The sequence below is a fragment of the Pogona vitticeps genome, chromosome 3, assembly GCF_051106095.1.
Source record: "Pogona vitticeps strain Pit_001003342236 chromosome 3, PviZW2.1, whole genome shotgun sequence".
Classification (NCBI taxonomy): Eukaryota; Metazoa; Chordata; class Lepidosauria; order Squamata; family Agamidae; genus Pogona; species Pogona vitticeps.
Genome location: NC_135785.1, coordinates 89521485 through 89547532, shown reverse-complemented (window position 1 = coordinate 89547532; position 26048 = coordinate 89521485). Strand labels below are relative to the sequence as shown.

The 26048-nt window shown below is 38.9% G+C and overlaps 2 protein-coding genes across 6 annotated transcripts in view; one reads left to right on the top strand and one right to left on the bottom strand.

Annotated features, from left to right (window-relative positions):
* The window catches only part of P4HA1 (prolyl 4-hydroxylase subunit alpha 1), a 52257-nt gene that overhangs the window by 11140 nt on the left and 15069 nt on the right, over positions 1 to 26048 (bottom strand). The window contains exons 3-12 of one of the 4 annotated variants that reach the window (XM_020783156.3): positions 25605 to 25701; positions 25083 to 25234; positions 24255 to 24392; positions 21137 to 21379; positions 19896 to 20104; positions 18779 to 18955; positions 16709 to 16779; positions 9816 to 9915; positions 8882 to 8935; positions 6028 to 6093 (exon numbers count right to left, since the gene is read on the bottom strand). In XM_020783156.3, coding sequence (XP_020638815.3) covers positions 6028 to 6093; positions 8882 to 8935; positions 9816 to 9915; positions 16709 to 16779; positions 18779 to 18955; positions 19896 to 20104; positions 21137 to 21379; positions 24255 to 24392; positions 25083 to 25234; positions 25605 to 25701 — 1307 coding nt within the window. Of the gene's footprint in view, positions 1 to 6027; positions 6094 to 6438; positions 8824 to 8881; positions 8936 to 9815; positions 9916 to 15017; positions 15089 to 16708; positions 16780 to 18778; positions 18956 to 19895; positions 20105 to 21136; positions 21380 to 24254; positions 24393 to 25082; positions 25235 to 25604; positions 25702 to 26048 lie in introns of those variants that run through there. The other 3 variants (XM_020783157.3, XM_078391361.1, XM_078391360.1) reach the window with 3 other exon arrangements.
* The window catches only part of LOC144588434 (uncharacterized), a 71202-nt gene that overhangs the window by 38106 nt on the left and 7048 nt on the right, over positions 1 to 26048 (top strand). The gene's annotated exons all lie outside the window — the stretch shown is intronic.

Genomic DNA, 26048 nt, shown 5'->3' with positions numbered 1-26048 from the left:
GTTTGCCTGTCCTGAAGCTTCGAGTCAGATTTGGATAATGAGGCTTGCAAGAGCACTCTGTTAGGGAAAACAAACCTTGGAGATAACAAGTTAAACAGAGCCTCTTATCTGGTAGCTTCAAATCCCAACCCTTAAATAGCAGAGTAAAGATGCGGACATGTGCGAAAATATACACAGAGAGAGTTCTGATAAGACTTATAACATTATATATTAAACTTGGTTAGGCATATATACATGGCAATATATACACTGGCATAGAATATCTCAGAGCAACATAACGTAACACATGAAGTAAAGTGAGCACCAGACTCACAACTGGGTGGCAAAGATGCTGCTCCCATACACTTGCTTATATAGTCAGAGCAGCCTATCACTGCACACATGGCAGCTAATCAAATGTAATTATGTAATGCTAAAAAGCATTACATAAGCTTGTTACACCTGTATGCTATCAGTCATACATTGGCTTGACTTTACATGCATGACTTTGCATTCTTTACTACAATATTAAATTTAACCCCTTGTTCACTTAAAGGAACAAATCATGACATGGTCACCTGAAACTTAAGTGTGTTCCCTAGAGAGCCTGTCTGCTCTGGAACAGTAGAGGGGGCACTTTGAGTTTTGGGACGTTGCAAAAATGTGTGTATGTCCCCATAGTTTGCAGAGATCAAGAAAGACAGATTGGTCGAGGATCCACTCATGCATTTTTGTTCGAGTCCTGCTGAGAAAATCTGCTACCTGATTGTTGTGCGAAGCAATGTGAACTGCTATGGGAAACATACAGTATGGCATTCTAGGCACCACTCCCATAGCTGGACAGCAAGGTAAAGCAAGGGAAGTTAGTGGATGCCTCCCTGCTTGTTTATGCAGAAGAGCACTGTTGTATTGTCTGTGGTTATTTTTATGGCTCTGCCAGTGATGAGAGACTCGAAAGTATGTAGAGCCTTGAAAATGGCTAGTAGTTCTAGATTGTTGATGTGAAGAGATTTTTCAACCTGAGACCAAGGGGCTTGTATGCGTAGGCTGTTGCAATGTGCTCTCCACCCGGTGGGGCTGGCATCTGTAGTGACTTGGGTTGATAGCTGTAGTGGTGCGAATGGCCTGCCAATGAAGAGGTTGGCTGGAGTGTCCCACCAGAGTAGTTGAGCTGATAGCTCAGGTGTAACCTTCAGGAGCTTGGTAGGTGGATCTGACATTGGATTGAAGAGGGAGAGGTACTACACCTACAAAGAACGCATCTTTAGTCCGGTATATTGTATTACTGATGTGGTTGAGGTGATTAGGCCTAGTAGACGTTGAGCTTGATGTGCAGTGACCAACGCATAAGGCAGGAAGAAACAGATAAGAGCATGGAGCTTTGCTGCTCATTCCTGAGGTAAGAAAGCTCGTGCTTTTTGTGCCAGAGTAAGGATAGATTTTTCTTTGTTGACTGTCAGGCCCAGATCCGCAAAAAGAGAGAGGGTCACATGTATATCTTTTAGAGTTTGAGAACATGAAGGGGATACCAGCAACCAATCGTCGATGAAAGGGAAAATGGAGATTCCTTGAGTGTGGAGGTAAGCTGCCACTGGAGCCATGCATTTGGTGAAGACCCGTGGAGCGGTAGAGAGCCCAAATGGAAGGGCTTTGAATTCATAAATTGTGTGTCCTAGAGAGAATCTGAGGAATTTGTGGTGATCTTGGTGGATGGTAATATGAAAGTATGCGTTGCTTAGGTCAATGATGGCAAACCAGTCATTTTCTTGAAGGATTGGTAGGATTTGTTCTAACGTCACCATACGAAAGCGTTTTTGAATGATGTAGTAGTTGAGGTTCCGAAGGTTGAGGATGGGGTGCAGGCCCCCATCGCGTTTTGGGACAGTAAAGTAATGGAAGAAGAACCCGGGATTTTGTTCTGAGAGGTTGATTGGTGCTATAGTGTCCTTCAGCAGAAGGGATTGTATGTCTTGTTCCAAAATTTCTGATGGTGCAGTTAGAACGATCCTTGGTGGTAGTGTGAGAGTAAATTCTATTGCATATCCAGTGGCGATGATGGTGAGTACCCACGATGGAAAGTGGGCTGAGAGATGAATGGTGCTGAGTAGGGACAAGTGGAGCAGGTGGATCTGAGGAATGGAAAAGTCAAAGGTTCTGCTTTGTCTTCTTTTCAGGGCGCCTAAAAGATTGTTTGAGGTGCTGATGCTGCGTGTTGTGCCTAGGTTGAAAAGAAGAGGAAGACTGCGGTAAGTATCATTGTTTGTCAGAGAATGGCTTGTATTGTTTATAGGAATAAGGGCGACGCCATTGATAACGTTGAGGTCTGTAATATGGTTGAGTGTTGTAAGACCGTGCTGTCTTTCTTAATTTTTGCAGATTGTCTAATATTTCATCAGTCTTGTCAACAAAAAGACCTGTGCCATCAAAGGGTAAATCCTTGATGCACATATGGGAATCTTCCGAGATATGGGCTGAATGGAGCCATGCATGTCTGCGAAGAGCGACTGCTGTAGCAATATGTTTAGACGCAGCCTTGATGACATGATATGCAGTAATGCATTCCAGACGCGCAAGAGCCATGGCCTCCTGATGGAAAGTGAGGCCATGAGCTTTGTATTCATCAGGTGCCAACTGAAGAGATGGTAGAGCTTTGTTCCAGAGAAAGTGATGGCATACTGCCATAGCTGTGAGATAGTTAGCAGCTCAGAGGGTAAACAATGAAAGAGAATAGACTCTGCATCCAATGATGTCTCATTTTCTCCCCTCCTTGTTGTTAGGAGTGGCACTGGAATGATCACATGCTCTGTTTTGGGTAGCATTGATGATTATAGAATTTGGAGGTGGGTGCTTTGAAAGGAAATCAGTAATGTCTCCATGAGTTTTATACAGATTCTCGACTCTTTGAGACATTTGCAGTACAGAAGAAGATTTAGACCAAGATTGTTTAATCAGTTTTAAGAGGGATGGGATAAATCCTATACAGAGTAGGGGTGTTTGGTCTTTGTTGATGTCCTCATACACCTTGTCAGACTCAGGTTGGGCAGGTTGTTGGACATTGAGGTCCATAGCCTTGGCTAGGCAGAGCACAAGCTGTGAATAGGACGAAAAATCCTCTGACAGAGAGGGAGGAGTAACGTCCACTACACCAGAATCTGGTGTTGGTAGATTCAGAGGTGAATTGTGAGGCTATAAGGAGTTGGAGGTGTCCGAATCAGAGTATTGCAGAGATGATGGTGGAGAATGTTGGTGATATGGAGAAGCAGGATTGGTGGGAAGAGTCTCTGGTTGGTATCGAGTAGGTTTGTCGGTAGCATGTTGAGACGGTACAGAGCAAGATGTAGATTGGCGGGGCTTTGAGTGTTTCGCATGGCGAGCTGAGCAGTGTTGAGAGGCAGAGGTGGAGGTTCAGTATAGGTAGTTGTTACTTGAACCAAAGATGCATGGACTTGTGAAAGTGTAGTGGGCTCAGTAGGTGGTAGGTGAACCTGAGCTGATGGTCACGATCACTTCGATACTGGCGGCTGCTGCGCCATCACGGGCTAGGAGGAATGACTCCTCTTATGAGAGGGTTTGTACGGCTTCCACCAGAGGTGGAAACACAGTGTCATTCTCAGATGGGAATTCATGGGACTGTGGATGGTACTGAGGAGGGGACAATGAGTCCAATAGGTAAGATGGATAATAATAGGTATACCAGGAACACTTGGGTTCGATGTAGTGACTGGTATGAGATTGCCAGTATCAGTATACTTGATCTTGATAGCGTTTAGGTGGAGACTCATAGTAAGTCGGAGGATCATATAGCGTGACTCGTTTTGGATGGCAATACTGAGTCATGGAATCATGCAATGCCAGCAACCCCGTAGATGTGGGAGGTTGTACAAGGTTGGCATCGGATCGGCAAGTCTCTGGTGTATTGTGCATCTTCCTAGAACACTTACATGGAAGAGACAGGTCAGCCAAAGCAGATGGTGACTCCAAACCGCACACAGAGACAGAGCAACCCATGGATTTGGGGCTCGAATGTACTGAATGTGAGATGACTGTAACCTCAGCCGAGGTGTTAGCCCAGGATGGAAATTGGGCAAGAAGCGGAGAAGGTGGTTGGCCAAATAGTGGTGGCATGAAGTCATCACCAGAAACACTGAGACAGACGGTTGGTTGATCTTGCAAAGGGATTGTCAATGTTGATTTCCCCACGGTTTCTCGGGCAGATTTCTTAGTGGCTTGAGAGTCTGAAGAAGATTTGACTTCTTAGGTTTGGAATAGTCCAGTACCAAAGGAGGTTTCAGTGTAGGGTATGGACTTAGTTGATTGTCCCAAAGATTTGGATTTGGAAATATCCTTAGATGACATCGGCTTTGCTGTCGGAGAAGTAGAGGGCATACCAGGGGATATCTCCTGAGACTGGGGAGTCTGAGCGGTGTCCATAGTAGTCTGTGTTGGGAGGAGAGACCGCTCCCAGAGAAATGATCTCAGGTGTTGCTGTCAGAGTTTGAGTGCTTGTTTTGTAAACTTTTTACAGATTTGACACGAAGGTGGTTGATGGGATTCCCAAAGGCAGAAAAGACAGTGGTCGTGTCCATCAGAAAGGGGAATTTCGTTTGGGTATGAAGCGCACCATTTAAACAGGGCTATGGGTGCCATAAAGGGTGGAAAGGAAGAGGAAAGGGGAGACGGTCAGAAAAGGGAGAAACAGCTTGAAAAGTCTCTTACTGTTTTCCGTTAATTTACTCTTAGAAAGAAACAAAAGCAGTTGGAGAGCTCAACGTGAGATGAAACCTCAGTGGTGGCAAAAAAAAAAGACTGAGGCAATTGCCAGGACTGGCGGACCACGTGTACTAGGGGGCGGTCCTGGCAAACGTGTAATAGACCTCTAGAATATTCCGGAAATCTCTGCGCAAGCACAGATAAAATCCTATAGTGCGTATTCACAGAGACCACGAAGAACAAAGTTAAGTTATAAATCTTTTTAAGTTGTTATCTAAGCTTGTGGAAGCTATACACACTGAAGGAAGTGTTCTCACCCTGACCACTGTCATGAGTTTTAACTTGTGAATGCAATAGCCTGAAGAGGGGTAGGCTGCTCTAGCAGATAGCTTCTCCGTGTAAAAACTCTGGTTCACATGGAGAGGTTTGCTAAATGAACAGAGCAGCATCCATCTCTTCAGACTGTTGCTTCCATGTGTTAAAAAAAGGGGACAGAATGGCCACTCAATACTTGTTAACTCCACATTCTTAGATAACTGAATAAAGCTAGAGATACTGTTTAATTAGTGAACAGGGTGGTACATTAATGAACATGCCATTCACCACTAAAATACAGAATTAGGGTCCTTAAGATTTACTGATGGCAGTCACTAAATAAATGACTAAAAGGGGAGTAGAAAAAAAATCATGGAATGTCTGTGGATTCTGGTCACAATTATATTCAGTATTGGAAGTAGCACCACTCTTAGTATCACTTCCAGGGAAATATGACTGGGGAGGTATTACGGCCCTCATGTGGTGCCTGCAAGTTTCTCATAGGGACCTGACTGTGCTCTGTAGCAACAGAGTGGTAGCCAACCCAGGGATCTGAACTCATCCTGCTTCAGGGATGTTCACAATAAATATACCTAGGTTAGGAAAGACACTTGATTTACTCAGATGATTTAATATCCACCTTTTAATTCTTAAGGTGTAAATCATGACGAATCCCTCAGATAATCCTTCAAAACAGTTCACATTCTTGAGTCAATGTATTATTAACTCTCCTCTCCTTTTCCTCTCTTGTCCTCTTTTTGATTGTAAACTTATGGGCATAGACTTTTTTTACTGACATGTAAACTGATCTGAGAGAACTTCCAGCTTTAGGGACAAGTATGTATGCTCCGAATAAATAAACTAATGGAAACACCTGAACCTGTATGGGCTACTACAACACTGATCATCGTAACAGGAAAAGGTCCTTGTATATATTTTTTAGTAACTCTAATTCTTTTTCTTGCTGGGAGAATCTCCAACCGACATTATAATGAGGTTAGGAATCAAAGTTCTCTTACTTACATAAAATAGCCAAGTAGCAATTCTATTGCCTGTACCAAGTTCTTTAAAGGCATCTGGCTCATCTTTCTGTGCCAAAAAAATATACATGAGATTAATGTACAAGCCAAGTAAGCATAGCATATGGGGCTTCAGTGTTAGGACATTTAGAAAAAAAATTATTTTTTTAAATTCATGACAAAATTAGTAAGAGTTGCCTTAAAGAACAATTTGTTTTGAAGTTAGAGGCATTCGTTATAAAATCAGTCATTACATCGGCTGGATGTTTATCATTTTAAACACATGAAATGTTTAAGATGCAACACATGCATTTGTTATCCTGGAGCCTATCCAGACATTACAAATTGGGGGAAAATCCCAGTTTCCTACTAGATCTATTTAAACGTACTACCTATTTGCTGGGGTGGGAGGGAAAGGCCCTCATTTCTTTCAAAGGACAGAATATGAAGTAAATGAAATTGAATACCAGTGGCCATTCTACTGATCCAGTATTTTTCCCCTTTCACGATTTTGCAACTTTTGATGCTACCCGGGCAGCTGGTTTTACAATAACATTTACTTTTATTTCCCACCTGCATTTTTAAAGCACTTTGACCAAGTTTTACTAATCTAGCAATACAGTACCTGGACTTACAGAATGCACCAGCAGGGAATACATTTGGTTTCTACATAGATTACTGCCAGTAGTACCTTCTTCATCTGAAAGTACTACCCTGTTTCCCTGAAAATAAGACCTAACCTGAAAATAAGCCCTGGTATGATTTTTCAGGATGCTTGTACTATAAGCCCTACCCCCAAAATGAGCCCCAGTTAAGTGAAACCCCACCCTCCACCATTGTGTAGCAACCAGAAGAAGATGACATGACTGCAAAATAAAACATCCCCTGAAAATAAGCCCCAATGCGTTTTTTGGAACAAAAATTAATAGAAGACCCTGTCTTATTTTCAGGGAAACACAGTATTATTCTAATATTCAGGGCTTGTCACATTATTAGGAGTTTTCAGAGTCTATGAGAAATCAACAGGAATCATAATCATAAAATTAGACATGGTTATTCAGTGTAAATCCTCTCCTTAGGCAGAGCAGGCTCCTACTAAAGACTTCTCTTGAAACTGCCTCTCCTATGTTTGGAAAAAAAAGTTACAGAGAACCAGGCGACAAAGAATCGTATCCTGATGAAATGTAACTCAGGTCAAGTTGGCAGCTTTAACTATCTATGCCAACAAAAACAAAAGTGTCTTCATCCCTAGAATTACAACAGAAACTGTGTAATACTGGTCAACCCTAATTACTTTCACATGTACATCCTTGGTGGGTCTCCAGTAGTTCTACCCACACAGGAAACAACCGAAGGCTACATTGGCTTCCAGTCCTTTTCTAAGAACAACTCAAAAGTGTTGGTTTTAATTTTTAAATTAAATGGCTTTGGGTCAGAGTACCTGAATGGCCATCTTCTCCAAAGGACACATTTTAGATCTAAAGATTTTCACAGCCCTTCTGCAGGTCGTTACAACAAATTAGCTGGGGTAGATGGTACACACTCCCCAGATGCTTCATATTCTTTCTCTTGTTTGTTTGTTGTTGCGCCAAGTGAAAAGATGTGGGGGTTGGGCCTTTTTTAGTTTTATCACCTGGGTTGTTTAAATCTTTTATTTTTCATCTCAAGATCTTTTGAGAATCTATGAATTTTGCCATTTTAAGGGTTAAAGATTTCTGAAGTTTCTGACCTGCTTTAAATTTTACCATCTTGGCTTTAATTTTTGCTACTGGACTTCAGTCTGTATTTAGATACTGTATCTTGTTCATACTAAGCCACCACAAAATCTTTCATTACTGGGTAGAATATAAATGTCATTTTACAAAATTAAACCTGTCTATTTTTGGACATTTTGCTAATCTTTCTGGAACTAAGTCCCTAAAACAGTGAGACTTCCTGCATGTGACAGCACAGACATGACATATAGACACAGTGTAAGAGTATGCTGCAAAAATATTATTTAAGTTAAATTCATGCGAGTAGACAAAATCTATTAACTTGCAACATATATGCAAAACAAAATGTATTTAATTTTGAACTGGGAAGGAAGTCAAGATTTTATGTTAAGTCATGATTTTTAGATTAATATAAGATGGATCTGATTCAAGAAAAATGTTAAGAGGAAGTGTTACTTGACACATAAATGCCCTGTAAACCACCATCTGAGTTCAGTTTCCTTGTTATTTGTAGCCTTATATTAAGAAAAAAAATTAAAAACCCAGATTTTTTGCATTGGTGTAAAAGCAAACAGACTTTGACATCCTACTAACTAAAGATCATTTGGCTCCTCTGGTCTGTGCAACTGCTTAAAACATAGGTATAATCTGTCATGATTTCAGGGAATTGAAAATATCCAAAGCAATACAACCATATTTGGATCAAAACTAAAACCAAACCATTATATTTCAATATATGAACTCTTTCACCATTACTTCAAATGCACTAGCCAATTTCTTACAACTCAGATTTTACAAAGCAGTACTTCTAATCCTCTTCTTTACTTGTTAACATTCATCTTTAATATTTCGTTATTATTTCTTGTCATTCTCTGTATTTTTAATATTCAGATGGTGGTTTAGAGGGCTTTATCCATTCATACAGATTAGAAGACGTGATAGCCTGAATTGAATGCAGATATTAACATTTATGCTACAGGCCATAAAGCCTAGGCTTTGGAAGATTTTTCTTGACACATCTCTTTACTTGCCCGAGCAAAGTCATAGTGGGGCTCATACTGTCCTCCCACTCCATAATTTGCTACCTGGAAAAAAGAAACACAGTACATGTGAAGCATAAAAGCAGGACAGAGAAAGACTTACCCTTCCAAAATCAAAATGAGGCTCGTACTGGCCTCCTACGCCGTAGTTGGCTACCTACAGTAGAAGAAGCAAAATATCCAATAAACCACTCTTGATGAGATATTAAGCAGATTTCATGTTTACACTGACATTTTGCTAACAGAGGGTAAAAAAGCTTAAGCATTCACAGATCATTCTCGAATGGCATGTTTAAAATGAATAGGACTGAACATTGTTTTCTTTTAATTAGGGCCACAGACTTGAAGCTAGTCCTTCAAACATAAAGCAAAGTTTCGCAATAGTCTGAACCGTACATTTTAGCTGTCTTGTAACTGCGCACTTAACAGTATTTTAACATGTGATTCACTTGACTTCCTTTTCTATACTGAACTCCCTACCTTTGTTTTCTTAATTCTGTTAATCTTTTTGTAGAAATTCTAAATTCTTTAAAAGCATCTGCTTTATTTTTACTAAATGCTAACTACTGGGAGCCAAGTGCATTCCACTTTTGTTTAATTTTAAATAAAATCTACCTATGGGGAAGAGCAAAACAGCAATCCTGTGGGTGTCTGCTTAACTTTCCTCTGCCAGCCATGGGCTCCTCCCTGCCATCCCCATTCCAAAGAGCCAGTTGAGACTAATAAGTACAAGACACCATTGCTCTAATTTCTCTCCAGGAGGTTTTTCATATTAAAAAATAGGGGCATAGCTCAAGTCACATACTTTCCTGCAGCAAACAGCATGCTAACCTGCCCTTTCCTTTCCCAAAAATGCTGTCTGTTGTTTTACAGCTGAGAAAGAGATTAGCAGAATCTTGTAGTCTTATGTCTTTAAAAACACTATTTTCTTATATGAATATGTAAAATTAACATTATGTGGTGTGCAGGTTGGTTGATATGCTCAAAGCATAGCTCACATGGCTGATCACATGATAATATTTGCTTTATTGGCTCACCTGCAGCTCTTCTGCTGTAGAAACATCCAGTCCGGTTAGATCCTGTATTCTTGCATTAATACGTGCCACTACAGGGTGTTCATAACCAGACAACCAGGCACTAAACATGAAACATGGGATGTCATTCTTGAACAATATGAAGAATCAGCTTGCAAGACTAATAAACAACCACTCTGAACTAGACAAAAAAGTATATAGGCCAATGTTTAGCCTAAATGTAGAATGGATAGCCTAATAACTCCCTTACAATGAACACTTTTATTCCTATGTGCACATATGGCAAAACTGCACCATATGCAGAGCAATATCTTTTGCTGATGTATACCCACATTAAAATTGCCTAAATAGCTTCTGAAATAAAGCGCACATGAAGAACATTGCATATGTAATACTACAACACTATGGCTCTGAGTGCAAGAATGTACTTTCTGTATACTGTGGTACACTCCTGAAGACAGGTGTTTTGAGTATGTTAAAGTCCCAGTTATAATTACACTGTGGCTCATTTGCTGATTGCTGCTTTAGTTGAACAAGCCATTAATTGTGTCTGGAGCAAAACAAATGTGGTTTATCCACCCTATTCTCTAGTTTTAAGTGCCATGCCTCTTGTCAAAGCAATGAGCCAGGCTGTGAACAATACTCTGTTTGACTTTCTTATATGCCTCATGATGTGCTTGAACTCTGATATACTGTATGGGCTCAGTCAGGAAAATAAATAAGCCTTTCCATGTTGTTATGACACTTGGAATTCCCAGCTCTGCACTAAAGAGCTGGCAGAAATACCTGTTGTGGAAAAGGTTGTCTGATAGATAGTTGCAAGGCTATATGAAAATTTACAAGCTTACAACCAACTGAAAAAGATGTCTCAAGTCAATTCTGCACTTTATACATGAATTTCAGGCAACTACTAATGGCTTTTGACAAAAAGATACTAACTTCTGTCAAGTATAACAAAAGGTTATACCATATCATCATCATCATCATCTAAAATATTTATACCCCATATCCTCCTGAAGAGAACACAAGGTGGCTTAGCATTTTAAAAACAAACAATATAAACACTGGAAGGAGAGAGGAAAAACCAACAAACTCTTAGGCAGTCACATAAACACAGATAAGTGGATGTGGATTCTGCATGTAACAAACCACTTGTTATTCTGAAACCATTTTAATGCGCTTTCAGTAGGACTATAACTAATGGTTAGGATTGTGGCCGTTTTTAAAATAACCTTACAGATCACTCTCAAGACTAGAGGCTGGGATGGGTGTACAGCTTAAAGATGGGCTACTCCTACTTTAAAAGCAATGTCCAGAAGAAGTATAAATTTAAATGAAAGAAAACAGGATTATTGTCATTCGTACTGGAGAACCTATGAAGAGTTTGTATCTTTAATTAAGGTCTTTGCAGTTTCTAAAGTAAGCACATTTCTAAAGTGCTCATTCTACTTTTACCCTTTCCCATTCCGATCTGCTTTTTTTAAATTACTGCAATTGTTCCTCGCATATTCTCAATGTGAGGAATAGCTATTCTATTTCATGGTTCATTTTCATTTCCACAGTTACCACCCTTTCCTTGAAAGATAGAAATACATCAAAAGTACCTTTTTCTCAGCACAGAGAAGCATGGGGAGGCTGATACTTCCCATGCACCTATTTAATAGCAAAGCATTCTACCAGATATGAGGTAGCAAGTATTTGCCTGTTGAAAATGTCTATTCTTCCTTTCTGTTTGCAATTTTACCAACAAGACCAAGCATCACAGTTTATACACCATGATGAGAAGGACCACCCAAAAGTTAGAAATTTTTATGTTCAGCCATTATCATTACCAAATGGCTACAAATGCCACGGACAAATGTATTATATATCTGTGGGTTTGAAAGCATGAAACTTCACTTGTCATGTAGATTCACTGCCCTACATTCAAGAGGATTACTACAGTAGATTTTTTTGTCCTTCTTTCAAAAGGATTGCAATAAATCCCTAAGGAAAATCAGGGAAACCGTGACATAACACAGGTTACAGAATCTCGAAGAGTATGGGGAAAATATCATTTGACAATGATTAGCATGTTAGTAAATGAAAAACTTTAGGAACAAACTCAGGGTCTTAAAGCAATTGTTACTGTAAGAAAGAAAGGAATAAAAATGCTGTCTAATGAAAAAGAAACCAGTAAAAATAAAAATTAACTAGGTTAATATAAATTGGCTACTAAATTAATTCTGAGCTCAATTCAAAATAGTGGGTGTCACTCACAGCTTGGAAAAGATTAACATTTTGACCACAACTTCCAGAATTCCCAAACGAGCATGGTCATTTGTAGTCTAAAATTACAACCCAAAATAGTAGCCTAGCCCAGAATATCATCATACCATATAAGCCTTCCCCGCTTCTTGTTGTGCTCATTGAAAAACAATCTTACCCCAAACTCTCCTTCTTATATAATTGTTATAATGATATATAGGGAACTCCTCTGGCATTAATTCATTCAATGTCCTGTTTCACTTCAAGTCACTCAGCTTATTCCCACCTATCAAGTAATAAAGCAAAGCAAAGCGTGCTGCTTATATACCAACCCATAGTGCTTCAAGCACTCTCTGGGCAGTTTACAAGTTAATTATGCAGGCTACACATTGCCCCCCCCCAGCAAGCTGGGTATTCATTTTACCGACCTCGGAAGGATAGAAGGCTGAGTCAACCTTGAGCTTGCTACCTGGGATTGAACCCGAGGTCATGAGCATAGTTTGGGTTCCAGTACAGCCATTTAACTACTGCGCCACGAGGCTTGTGGGGTCGGGGAGAGGTAGAGATATCTTATTCGGAAATTGGACTACGTCCTATTTCCTTTCTCAGGAAGCTCAACTGTCAACACGTTTCATTACTCCTCAACATCATATTGAAGCAAAAATAACTTTGTAGGGTTCCTGTATCACTTTCAAGATGTCATATTCTCTGAAATCTCTAAACGACTGTTGCTACTGTTAACACTTTTTTCAATTTAAGTGTGTAAAGATAATTTTATAGGCATAACAATATCCCTCATGAAATAAGCAATTAGCCAGGGAAGATGCCCTTCCTTCCACTGCAGTAATAGTTAACATTCGTTTTCATTCCTTAAAGGAATCCACATTGCTCCACTGCAGATTTTGGAAAACTCCAATATTGAAGAACTGCTGCTATAATTTTTAATGTGTTGTCAAAAGATATATTTGTCTAATGGAGATTCTTTCCCATAATTAAAAAAAAAGTTATGTTGTGGGAAAAGGAGTTTTTCCAGAGATAAAGCTGTACTTTAGAGCAATTGACTTTCTTACAAATGTACATCATGGGCAGCATCTCCCTGAAAGCTGTGTGAGGCTGCTAGAATTACGTGCACATGGCTTGGCTCACAATATTGCTTCCCGCTGCTGGCTAAACGCCACCTTATATAGCCTGCCACGTACTTCAGCATAAACAGTAGTCCCCCTCATAAGCAGAGGCATGGTATAATATAGAAATGTGTTAGCTAGGAAAGAGCGTGTGGAATGTTTGGAAGGAGGAAGCAAGCTTCTCTTAAAAATACAAGAGGCAGTATTTTTGTTTCCCAGTAAAAAGTTTTGGTTAGAAATCATTCCAGCATCCTGGAGAAAGGCACAAAGCTATTTCGTTGCCAGTCCAGTTTCCAGCTTCAAAAATTCTGGCTGCCTGGCACTGTTACGAGTTTACTACGGGTACGTAGCAGTTCAGAGAGCTAGTCAAAATGCCCATCCTGCTTAGTATTACTTTTCTCACAGAAAAACTGCCTAAGAGTATGCGATTCTAACAGCCAGTCAGAATCAGTTCTGAAATGGGCAGAGGATTGTATGAAGAGCGAGGAACATGGGATAGGCAATGGCTATGCTTTATGTCTGCCACAAGAAGCAGGCAAAGACCAACTGCAGGTCAAAGAAATGACCAAAATGCCCACAACTGTCAAAGTTTCCCCTCACCCCCCCCCCCCAGTTTTGCCATTACTCAGAAATAACATAAGCTGGTGACATAGTATACTAATCTGAGCACCAGGAGACATTTTTCTCCTGGTACTTAAGCATAATTCTGAATATCACAAATCTCTGATATCCTGGTCTGTCTCTGTCTCGCTGAATCTATCCTCTAAACACAACGCAAAACTGAATAGGTCACTTGTTACTTAAAGGGTTGATTTTGTTCACAAATTCTGTTTGGCCCTTGTACCAAAAAGCTGGTTGATGAGACATAATTTGGTGCCGTTCTACTGTGCGCGTAGCCACAGGAGCATAAGGCATCCAAAAAACCATTTTCCATATTTGGTGACTGAAGTACAGATCTATTATACAATTCAAGATCATTTCTAACACTCATTTTGTGGTACATACATAGGCAGAGACTACTTGAAGGCCCTATGTCATTTTCTTTAATGTACAAAGCTTGAACCCAAATCCAACTGTTTGTCCCAGTTAAATCAATCCCACCATCAAATCAATGGTGACATGATAAGTCAACAAATTTCACAGATTCATGGGGTGTGCTCTAATCCAGACAAGCAGTCAGGTCCAGGAAATTAAATATCACTCTCTATTAACAACAGATAAATCTTTTAATGGTAATTTCAGTGCACTGCAATGACTACATTTTTGCCACAGACTGCACCTTTTAATCATTACACTTTTTTAAAATGACAGGCAGAGGTAACTACCATGTTTCATACACTAACCATCTAAAAATAAGACTCTGAACTAGGGACATGCTACTATCATTACCTATTACTGTTATCACAGAACTCTGGGAACTGTTTAAAATGAACAGAGATACCATGACACGAGAGTAGAACTGAGCTGATGATATGGTGCATAGTTCACTCAGATTCTGTTTAGGATTAAAGAATTTGATACATTATTATTACTATGATCATGCAGACAGAGAATAAGGTCCATGCAAAAGTGCTCAAGTCCCATGAATTTCTGTGGGAGAGAATTTAGTCCAAACCTGGCATGCATAACTTTAACTAGCTCTCAGCCGTGGGCTTAAAATTCAAGCAATCCAGAGTTACAATGCAACAAGATGTTAGTGCTCCATTCCGATCCTACATTATTTTTTATAATTTAAAGAAGAGGAAAAATACGTACAGCATTCTACACCAGGTGTGATGCAAACTGTTGCAAAGGGAAATTCTGCAGCAGTTGAGATATACCAGTGTCCCCTTACCTCTTAGAGACTCTGTAATGGGCTGTGGTCAGTTTCCCAGTCTGAGGGTCATGCACAGTAGCTCGGCTCAGCTACAAAAAAGAGAAAGGACAAGGGCTTACTCTAGTAGCAAGCTTCTGGGCCAAGCCACAGGCAATCAGAAGGGTTCCGATTGGTCTGGATGGAATGTAATGCTTAGATCAGAAGGAATGTTTAAAAACATCACAGTAGCCACTGCTACTTTTGCTCCCCAATTCAACTCAATTGGTTCAATAAATTTTGGTTAGATTGTCCTTTCACTTTTTCTCCCTCCAAATGGAAAGTTTATGCAAGCCACTTGTTTGCAGAGTTTCACAGAAAACTTCTTAGTATCCAGAAGTTAAATGTTCTTTTTGTCTTTGTGACTCCCATTATTTTTTTCACTGTTTGAACTCATATGCTAATGCTACTGAAATCTTTTCATTACTACATACACACTTAAACTGGTTTTGAAATTTCATATAAAACAATGATTGATTGACATTATCTCCAAAGAATGCACTGCTAGCCTCTCCAGTTATTTACTTTTTAAAAACAAAAAAAGAGGCTGCAATCAAAAACTCCAAACCAGAAAGTTTAGCTGTGCCTGCAAAACTCCACCTTGTTGGAATGAATGTAGTCTTAATACACAGAAGGCTGGATTTTAGCAGTGAAGCGACAGTTTGTAACACGTGCTCAGTTATGAAATTCACTGGATAACAGATGAGGCCATTCTCTGTCTTGGAGCCTAATCCACATCACAGAAATCTCGTGGGAATTAAAAGGAATAACCTATCATGTGTACTACCCTGAGTTCCTGGAAGGAAAGGCAGAATACAAATACAGTAAGGAATAGTAATATTGCAGGGTGGAGACAGAAAACAGTCTGATAGTGTCTGATACTGAAGCTAAAGAGCATGGACAGGATCAGTTTCCTCCAGAGGATGAGCCACATGTAAAAGTAGGATATAAATTGTACACTGAATTATTCTTTGATATTACTAATATAGTTATAACATCACTCCTTTCAATAACTGTTGTTTACCAAGAAGAAACTTATTTGACATTATCTAGAAAGATTTAAGGTTCAAGCAGCATACTGATGCACATCACATTACAAACAGATGTCGAGTGTAACCCATGTGCTTGGCTACAGCTAAATAAAGTTAGGCAATATAGATTGGTAGTTTGTGTTATAATGGATACAAAACAGTTCATCTTTTAAGACACACAGCCAACGTTAGGTCTTGCCAAAATAGCATCTCTGTGGTTTCTATATACTTGAAGTAGGGAGTTCAACCTACTGGCAAAGAAATCATTATAGATGCCAATTATGGACCTATAGGAGAATATTCTTCAAAAACTAAAATATTCTCTGGTTTTTGATGGAGAAAAGTGACATCCTGTATGGAAAAAAAGCAAAACAGATATCTCTGCCCAACTTAAAAATAAATAAATTTACATCCACTGATGCTGCAATAGACTACCTCATAAGTAAGCAAACAAGAACAGAACTTCTGGCTACAATAATTTTCTGAGAAACTCAGCAGAACAGTTTTGTCGCAGTTCCTGCATATAGTAAGAAACAGACCGGAAAAGTTTATTCTAGTATCTTTCCTGGCCACTTTCTCCCCAAATGAGTACCACAAAGGAACCCATTATGGGGACACAATATATGGCACATGAAGTCTTACCTTTTGCTAATTCTGTAATGTGCAGTCTCCAAGACTCCCGTTATGGGGTTTGAAATGGTGGCTCGCCTCAGCTGTGAAGCGAACCAATCAGAATAGTTGAATTACAATGTACATATTGCATCACATCAATCCGACCATTCAGAATCCCATGGTGGAGCACAGTATTCATTTCCCTCAAGACAGTACGTGCAGCAACAGGATTAATATTGTGTGCAATAGTGAAATTCACTGCCAAGCTGATACTAATATTTGTAACATACAAATACATGAATGGGACTCACCTGCACCTAGCCTGAAGTAGCAGGCTGCTCCTAGTAGTTTATTGCAACCATGGTTAGAATCAAAAATAAAGAATGAATAATGAAGTTGGATAAGGCCGTCTATTTTGCTTGCTTGCATAAGTAAGATCAAATCTGACAGGTTAAAGCATGTATTTGACTACTTTAGTGCAGCATCATGTTTTTGTCAGCCCAGACATACTTGTGCATGGCTTAAGGTAGGAACAGTTTACTGACAAGTCTCTTCTAGTTATCGTTTCTCCCTGCTGCCCTTTGATGCTAACACAGGTTGGGAGCACAAGCTTGTAGCCATGCATCTTATATGGCTGACACCCCTTGAGACTCTCTTTCATTTCTCAAAAAAAATGTCAGTCCAAAATGAAGAAGTGTTACACAACACAGGTGAGAGTTGTATGCTGTTACTTCCACATACCCCTTCAATCAAGAAATCAGAAAAATTTGGCTGAAAAATCTTTGAGATGTTTTCTATTTCTTAAAGGGTTGTGGAGCTTAAAAAAACCTAGACTCCCTGCTGGATTAAAGCAGCAAAACAAAACATACAGTTTGCAACTCAACAGTGCTACTGGCTATGACAGCACCTATTCCATTGAGTTGCCTATAGATGTGTGCTAACAAGACAAAATCAAGGCCCAGAACATGCAAACTGCTTCTAACATGGCAGCCACCCATCTCTCCAGGAAATGTGTAGCACCCCTCTGCATCACAACAGAATCTTCTGGCCAACCCATCATGTTTCCACAAGTGGCTACCAGCTGTCACCCTCTTGGTTTAGGATACAACCAGGCTTCATGATCAGAGTATGGGTGGGGGAGCACTGGGTCACAGAAAGCAAGGATATGACCCATGTCCTTCTAAGCTACTGGACTGTGAAGAATCCTCTCCCTTGCCTTAACATCATGCTCAAGAAGCAGGCCCTCATCAACATAACAGGGGCAGGAATGGTTTATATTGGCAACTGTTTCCAAAAATCAAATCATTCACATTTATATTCTGTGAATAAGCTGGAGGGTTTTTTTTAAAAAAAACAAGAAGTATAACAATGAATCAGTTTTTATTTTTCTGTTTTTTCTAAAGAAACATGGTTTATTGAACTAAAACCTGTTTCAGATGACAAAGGAAGAAACTGTGTTGCTCATTTATCAGTAATCTAAACAGACTTACTTATTTCTCATCCAACACATTAGAGTATCTACAAAGTGTGTGGGTTAACCAGAACTTTCTTCTATTTACAAACTACATGAGGATTTCATTACTACAGAGGAATAAGGATGTCTAACGCCATCATAAGTATTGTGAATCTATGCTTTTAAATGATCTTTAGGAAAAAAAACATGTAGAAAATAATTAAAATTGTGGTGTTAGGAGCGCCTTCATTAAAGGAAAATTCATGTGTGGTGAAAAAGTCTTTTACCATGTCTTTTCTAGAGTATCTTCCAAAATAAAATATGCACACGTTCAACATTTAATTGCTGGAGGAATGATGCAGAGGAAACTAGCCCAGATTGTATATGGGCTAGCTCAGAATTGCCTAGTTTGACCGGCAATGGCTCACCTTATTTTTTAAAAAAACTGTTATTCTAAAAAACAGAACATGCCAATGACTGAACCTGCGACCTCTGACACTAAATGATTCCAAACCGTCTACACTCTACAATGCACAGAGAGGAAATTTAATAGCACAATTTCTAAAAGCAAGGTCCGTTACAGTGGAGCAGGAGATGGGCACAGCAGCTTCTACAATTAAACAAAACGAACAAGCTAGGTTCCTTACCCTTGGTTTTGCAAGCTCTTTGACAGTTTCTATCTCTTCATCAGAAATTATTTCAATGAAACGAACAATCCGAGGGAGGTCCCACTCATCCTCTTGTTTGACAGGTCCCAAGATGTACCTGGGATTCCTGTTCCCATCATAATAGCGGCAAAAAAGTTTTCTTTGTCTTCTTGGAGTCTAAAAGATGGGGGGGAAGAGTTCAATGTTTATAAATGAAGACGTATACCTGGTAGGAAATTAATATCTAGCACTGGCACTGGAGTTTTATTATATATTGTTTTATTATATATTTTAAGGAATAAAAAAATAATTGTAGCAAGAGCAATTATAACTAGTTCATTTGTTAAAACTAAGATTATAAAATAAATCACCAATAAGGTACAGAAGAAAATTGTCAATACTATGAAAAAAAGTACAGTTCACTGGAGGGGGGAATTAACATATAAAGCAGATAACCATTATGGAAACACCACCTTCAATTAGGGAGATGTCTCCATAGATTTCTATGTGCCAATTTTGAGAATAAGCTGCATTATCATTATTAACATAATTAATAAATGAATATCATAGTTTTAAAAACGATGACTGTGTGTTTCCTTACCTACACATCCAGACAATCAGTTTTTTCCATCAGCACTAGAAATCATACTCTGTTTTTCTACTGAACTAGTAGTCTACTGAACTAGTGATTATTCACTACCATTTTTCCAATTAAAGGAAATTTCTAGTCTTACTCCTGAACACTGATTAAGGAATAGATTTCAATGCAGGAGAAATGTATTGTTTTCCAGGAAAAAAGACAGAAGACCCAGTGCAGGTGCAATTTTTATTTTTTAAGTTAGTGATGGGTTCCGTTTCAGAGTAAATTTGTATGCAAAATGTATTAACTGGAAGTAACAGTCACCAGATACGATTGTACACAGAACTGATTAATTGGTAGGTACAACAATCAGATATGAATGTAAGTGCTTAATAAAGTGTTCCATCTTAAATTAATGTTGCTGATTATATCATTTACTTATAACTTTTACCACATAAAAATAAAGTTAATACAATGTTTTCCAGCTTTTTGTAATATGTGTTAAGAAACTTTCACAAGCACATGAAGATTAATTACCATTTTGAGACCCTCACCACGGCACAACATTTCATATTTCTGTCTTTCTGGTAGATAATCCTTGGAAGGTCCTTTTCTCTTTGTCTTGCTTTCTTTCTCAGTCTGCTCATCTGTTTGGGCAACAGACTTGTTTGCTTCCTTTTCCTTTTCTTTAGACATGATATATTCAAAGTATTTCAAGTTGCCATTTGCTCGCTGATGTTCTGGATCTATTGCAAAAAAGGGAGCAGAGGAAGTGTACAAAAAACATTACCACTATGAAGCCCCTTTGTGAAATGCCAATTTTCCCAATATTAAATTTGGTTTTAACCATACATTTGTTGAATGCGGCAACATCTAATCCATTGATATCAGCTGTTTCATTTGGAACTCATTCATATTCTCGTTGAAAAAGGAAAAGACAAATACCTAACTAAAAGAAACATATAGAATGTTTTGTTGTGCCAGCTGCTTCTCATGTGAATCTTCACAGAGGAAATTAAATAGACTTCAAGAATGAGTATTTCCAGGATTCATTGCAAAGCCTTTAGATTGGATTGGCTTCTATGACTATGTGAGCACAGGACAGTTTCAAACCACTAGCAGCGTGATCCATTGAATGCCCACTAGAAAGTAAATACCACAGTACTGTATAGGACTGTAGCCGACTAAAATGATGTAGCATTGAGAAAATAAACTGCAATAGTTTTTTTCCAGCTCACTCTGTCGCGTGGATTCGATCTTACAACTGCTGGTCTTCTGACCCTGCAGCACAGGCTTCTGCGGTTTAGCCCACAGCGCCACCACGTCCCAGATGCAATGTATTAGCAGTTGTGAATTTGCAAAGAGATCAACCAACGTACTGGTTACAACAGGGATGAGCAACCAGATGTTTTTGGATTGAAAATATCACCTCTTATCACTGGTTATGTTGGGTAGGGTTGGCAGAAGATGCAGGCCAAAAACATCTAGAGAATCTCATGTTGCCCATCCTGGTCTATAATAAATTACTAATACAGCAAAAATGTTGTACATGCAACACATGCAGATATAGCAATTTTGAAATTTTAGAATAAATAGTTAGAAAGTTAGAACAATCAGAAAGTAAACAATTTTTAGAGAATGTGAAGGAAAGGATAAAATACCATAATTCACATCACAAAGTAAAAGAAGCTTTGCCTTCCCCCTGCCACCAAAAGAGAGAGAGATAGGAAACCTACAGTAATTGCAACATACTGAAATTATACATGATCAACATTTACCTATCTTAAGTAGCCGCTTTGTAAGCATCATTGCTTTGTCAAGATCTCCCTGCTGGTAAACAGCATAACTTAAGTAGTCTAGAACAGAAACCTTATCAATGGACGATGAAACTTCTCCATCATCCAGCTGTTTCAGAGCTTGCTCCATCCACAATTCTGTATGGTAGTAGTCTGCCTCTGTGTATGCAATTTTGCCCAATTCAAAGCAATCTTCAGCTGTAAGAAATGTCTTATGTTTCACTCCTACAAGAAGAAATCAAAAACAGCTGTTAAGTCATCAAACACTCTGCTACTGACATCCTCAAATTCCTCCAAGAACTCCAGTGACAGACTTCTTTAGTAGTTTTTTTTTAATGACACAACACAGAGAGAAACAAGTTAGTATAAATAATGCTAACGGAAACTACATAAAGCTGTTTATTTTGTACCAACTATAATTTACTTGAAACCTTTCAACCACCAACCCTGAAATAGCAAAATCCCAGACTTGAAACAGTTTAGATTCTGTTTAAAACAGATGTACCCATAAGGATGGAACTGGAGGTGGGGGGGCAAGGAGTTCCTAATTATAATCTAGAGACGTACTGATTACTTGTAAATAGTGTATTTACTTCTACTATACTGTATTTAGAATGTATTTAGATTCTCTATTTAGAATCTACATCTATATCTAAAAATACTTATTTCAATGGGTATTTTTAGATATAGATATAGATACTAAATAGATGGAGATTTGTGGTTTTGGACTACAGGTTCTAGTACAGTGGACCCTCAACTTACAAAATTAATCCATATTGGAATGGTGGCCACAGGCTGAAAAGTCCCTAGGTCGAGGGTCCATTTCCCATTGGAATGCATTGAAAACCATTTAATCCATTCCGGACAAAGAAAAAAAATCCCAGGCTTCCAAAGCTGCACCCGTGGGGACGGGAGGCAGAGGGCACCAAGGACAGGAGACAAGAGGGCAGCGGGTGCAGCTTTTGAAGCCCTGAAAGCTGGCAGCAGACATAGGAGGCAGAGGGCACCGGGGACAGGAGACAAGAGGGCAGCGGGGGGCGGCTTTGAATTTCCCGCCCTTTCCCCTGCCTTTCGCAGGTTGAAGCTCCTGCCGCAAGTCGAACTAAAATTTTGCAACTGGAGCTTTTTGTACATCGAAATTTCCGTAAGTAGGGACCTTCGTAAGTTGAAGGTCCACTGTATTACACAGGCAACACTGGCCATGCTGACTGGAGAATTCTGGAAGTTGTACTCCAAAACACTGATCTATATTATTCTAATAGATTCTAAGAAGCACCAAAAACATTAACGAAGTGTTACAATACACATTTGCTTTTCTAGAATCCTAAAAGTTCTAATTCAAAGGCAACAGTGTGACACACACCCACACATTGTGGATACAGTTGTTAATTAATTAGCTGGCTGGCTGATGGGAATTTTTCACTTCACAAGAATGCATTGACCCCAAAGAATCAGTTAAAAGGGAAATGAAATTCACTTGTTTAAAAAAGATCTGGAGAACCCCCTCAGGTCACAAGAGCCCAGGGAATCAATGGTTAAGAATGCACTTATACTGCAAAGTAATCTGAAAGCATCCATACAGTGCACCGCTACTCTAAATAAAACTTGAACAAAAATTAATTGGTCGAATTTATCATTAATTTGGTATTAATCACAGAGAAAAATAATTTGATATTACAAAAGAGAACAGAGGCATTTCACATGAAACCCATGTTCCCTGTGTTTGACCTCCAAAACAGAGCTACAAACCACAGTTTGAAGCTGGATGACAATCTTGATTTGGAGAACAAGCACAAACCACAGCCTGGCAGTATAAATGTAACAACAAGCTATGGTTTACCCTAATGTGGAAGACATTAACTAGAAATTACACCATCCAAGGAAGAGAAAGAAGGGGGAGAGTTGACTGTGCATGTACAGGGCAAATTTGTACAGCAACAAACTATAGTTTGACATTATAGGCTCTTTTGGATGAAACCAATGCCCTGGATCTGTTCCAGTCGGGCTTCAGGCCACGCCATGGCACAGAAATGGCATGGGTCACATTGTTCAATGACCTCCAGAGGGAGGCTGATGGGAGCAAAATGTCTTTATTGGTCCTCCTCAATATTTCAGCTGCCTCTGATACCGTCAGCCACGATATCCTCCTGGGGAGGCTCTCCGAGTTGGGAATCGGTGGGCTGGCACTTTCCTGGCTCTGATCCTTCTTGGAGGACTGTCCTCATAGAGTACAGCTTGGAGAGAGTGTTTTGGCCCTCAACACTCTGGTCCATGCGCTTGTAGTCTTGAGATTAGACCACTGTAATGCACTCTACGTGGGGCTACCTTTGAGATTGATGCGGAAGCTTCAAATGGTGCAGAATGCAGTGGCCAGGCTTCTTAGTGGGACAAGAAAACATCAGCATATCTCTCCCACTCTGGCTGCCTTGCATTGGCTGCCCATTCGTTTCTGCATTGATTTGAAAGTGTTAATGATGACATATAAATCCCTAAACGGTTTAGGACCTCGATACCTAGCGGAATGCCTTTTCCCACCTAGTTCTACCTGAATCACTCGCTATAGCCAGGACAGATGGCTGAGGGGCCTAACGCCAAGGGAGGCCCGGAAAGAAAGAACAAGAAACCGGGCCTTCTCAGCAGTGGCCCCTTGACTCTGGAACAGTCTTCCTCCAGAGATCTGCCTGGCACCCTCGCTGGGTGTTTTCAAGAGCTAACTTAAGACCTGGCTCTTCAGGCAGGCCTTCCCTCCTGTCAATACTTGATTCTTATTTTCTATTTTAATTTTCTATCTGTATTTCTCCATCTTGAATGATACTAACATCATTGATTTAAATTGTTATCTAATTGTTTTATAATATTTTTATTGTAAGCCGTCCAGAGTACACGTTGTCTAGATGGATGGGATATAAATCAAATCAAATCAAATCAATCAATCAAATCAATCAATCAATCAATCAATCAATCAATCAATCAATCAATCAATCAATCAAAATTGTATGTGAACCATTCCTCTCTCTCAATTACTAATTAATCAACACATATTTTTTACAAAGTTTTAAAAGATTTGCCCTTCTACTTACAGGTTTTCTCAAAACCTTACCTGGAAGATTCCCTCTAGAGATTGTGTCTGTATCTAAATTATATGTATCCTGGAGCCGTAAGAGAGCTTTGGCAGCTCCAGTTTGATCTTCATCATTAGGAAAATATTGGCGCTGAATAGTCATGTTGGAAATAAATCCTAAAGATTTTTTTTTAAAAAAAAAAGAAAGAAGAAAAAAAGGTTCTTTATAGTCTTCAGTTGCTCTGAATGCCAATTCCACCGCCACTGATTTTCTACCTACTATCATCTGGAGCTCCACATCGCTTTCTGTAACCTTATTCTTCTTCTACTTTTGCAATTTTGACTTAGTGTGTCATCCATCCAGGAAATCATAATTCTTATTCCATTTGATACTGAATACATTTTTGATTTAATAAAGTAAAATGGAAAACTACTTTACATGTGTTTTTTGTGATTATTTTAAGATAATTTTTGAGTTCATCAATTATAATTTCAGGGTACTTTCTGGATCATATAAGAGAATGCCATCAGACAGACTTCCTATATTGTAGAGCAGCATGTGTGGTTCCACAGAAGTGCTTGGTATTCAACTCTTTTCATTTCTACCGTAAATGAATAGGTGCAGCATTACAATTCCATTCATATTTGACACAAATGCACCAACTTCAAACCTGCTTTTCATTGACAGCACATCACTAATCAGTGTTATTGCTAGCATAACCACTAATTTACTGAGATTTTTGAACCTCTGCAGTATGAAATTATCAATCTACTGAGAATTCCTAAATCACAGATAATTTCTTCACCACTGTTCCAAACGAGCTCTCAATATCCAAGCCAAACTCCACCAGCTTTTTAAAAACGTACCATCAGACATATCCTTCAGGACTAGATTCTCTAGTTCACTCCACTCTGTATTAAGCCGCTTCATTAACTTGAAGGCATTCACAGGATGCCCCAAGAATCCTTCTGGGTCTTTTGTTGCAGTGTCTGTCAACTTATCCAATTTCTCTGCCCATCTAGAGAAGCAAAATGCAAGCTGAATATTTTTACTATGTCATTATCAGCCATTCATACAATTATATTGTAAATTGACATTATACAACCACTTTTGTATCATTAGCTTCCCCTCTCAATGATTCAATATATTTAAAAATACTTGATAAAATATTATTATGCTTTCAAAATCTGAAGCAGTTTAGACTAATAAAAAATAAAATTTATAAAGACAAAAATATTTTGATACTAATTACTTATACAGAGCAACTTGCTAATATAACACATTTATTTTTACTCTCATGAAAGCTGTATATCATTTAATCTAAGGGCAGTTTTAATGCATTTAACATGGAGTCACCACAGAATATTAACATTCAAGCTACTACCTACTTCTTAATCTGCTCCAGCTTGCTTTCTTCAGCCTTGATGTAGTCTTTCAATGAAGTCACCAGATCTTTCTCAGTATTAATCAAGTCTGTCATGTGCCCTAAAAATATTTTCATGTAAGTATTATGTCCATAGTCACTATTGTGAAATCTTAGCAATGTAGTTTTAAAAACAAATAAGCATAAGTATGCATGGAGTTTGCAGTTACTTTGTACTCTTCGATAAACAAAAAAATAGACTGATAGTTTTTGAAAAGCTGATTTATTTGAGATTTCTTTAATACCTTTTCACAGCTTCTTCAGAACTTTTTGTTACCACTCCTTACAATTGTTGGCTGACTTTTTAAAATTGAAACTCAAGATTTTATCACCAGCTCTGCTTCAGTGGCATTGTCTTTAGTAGCATTAGGGCAACTAATAAAATGAATTAGTAAAGCAATTCAATACA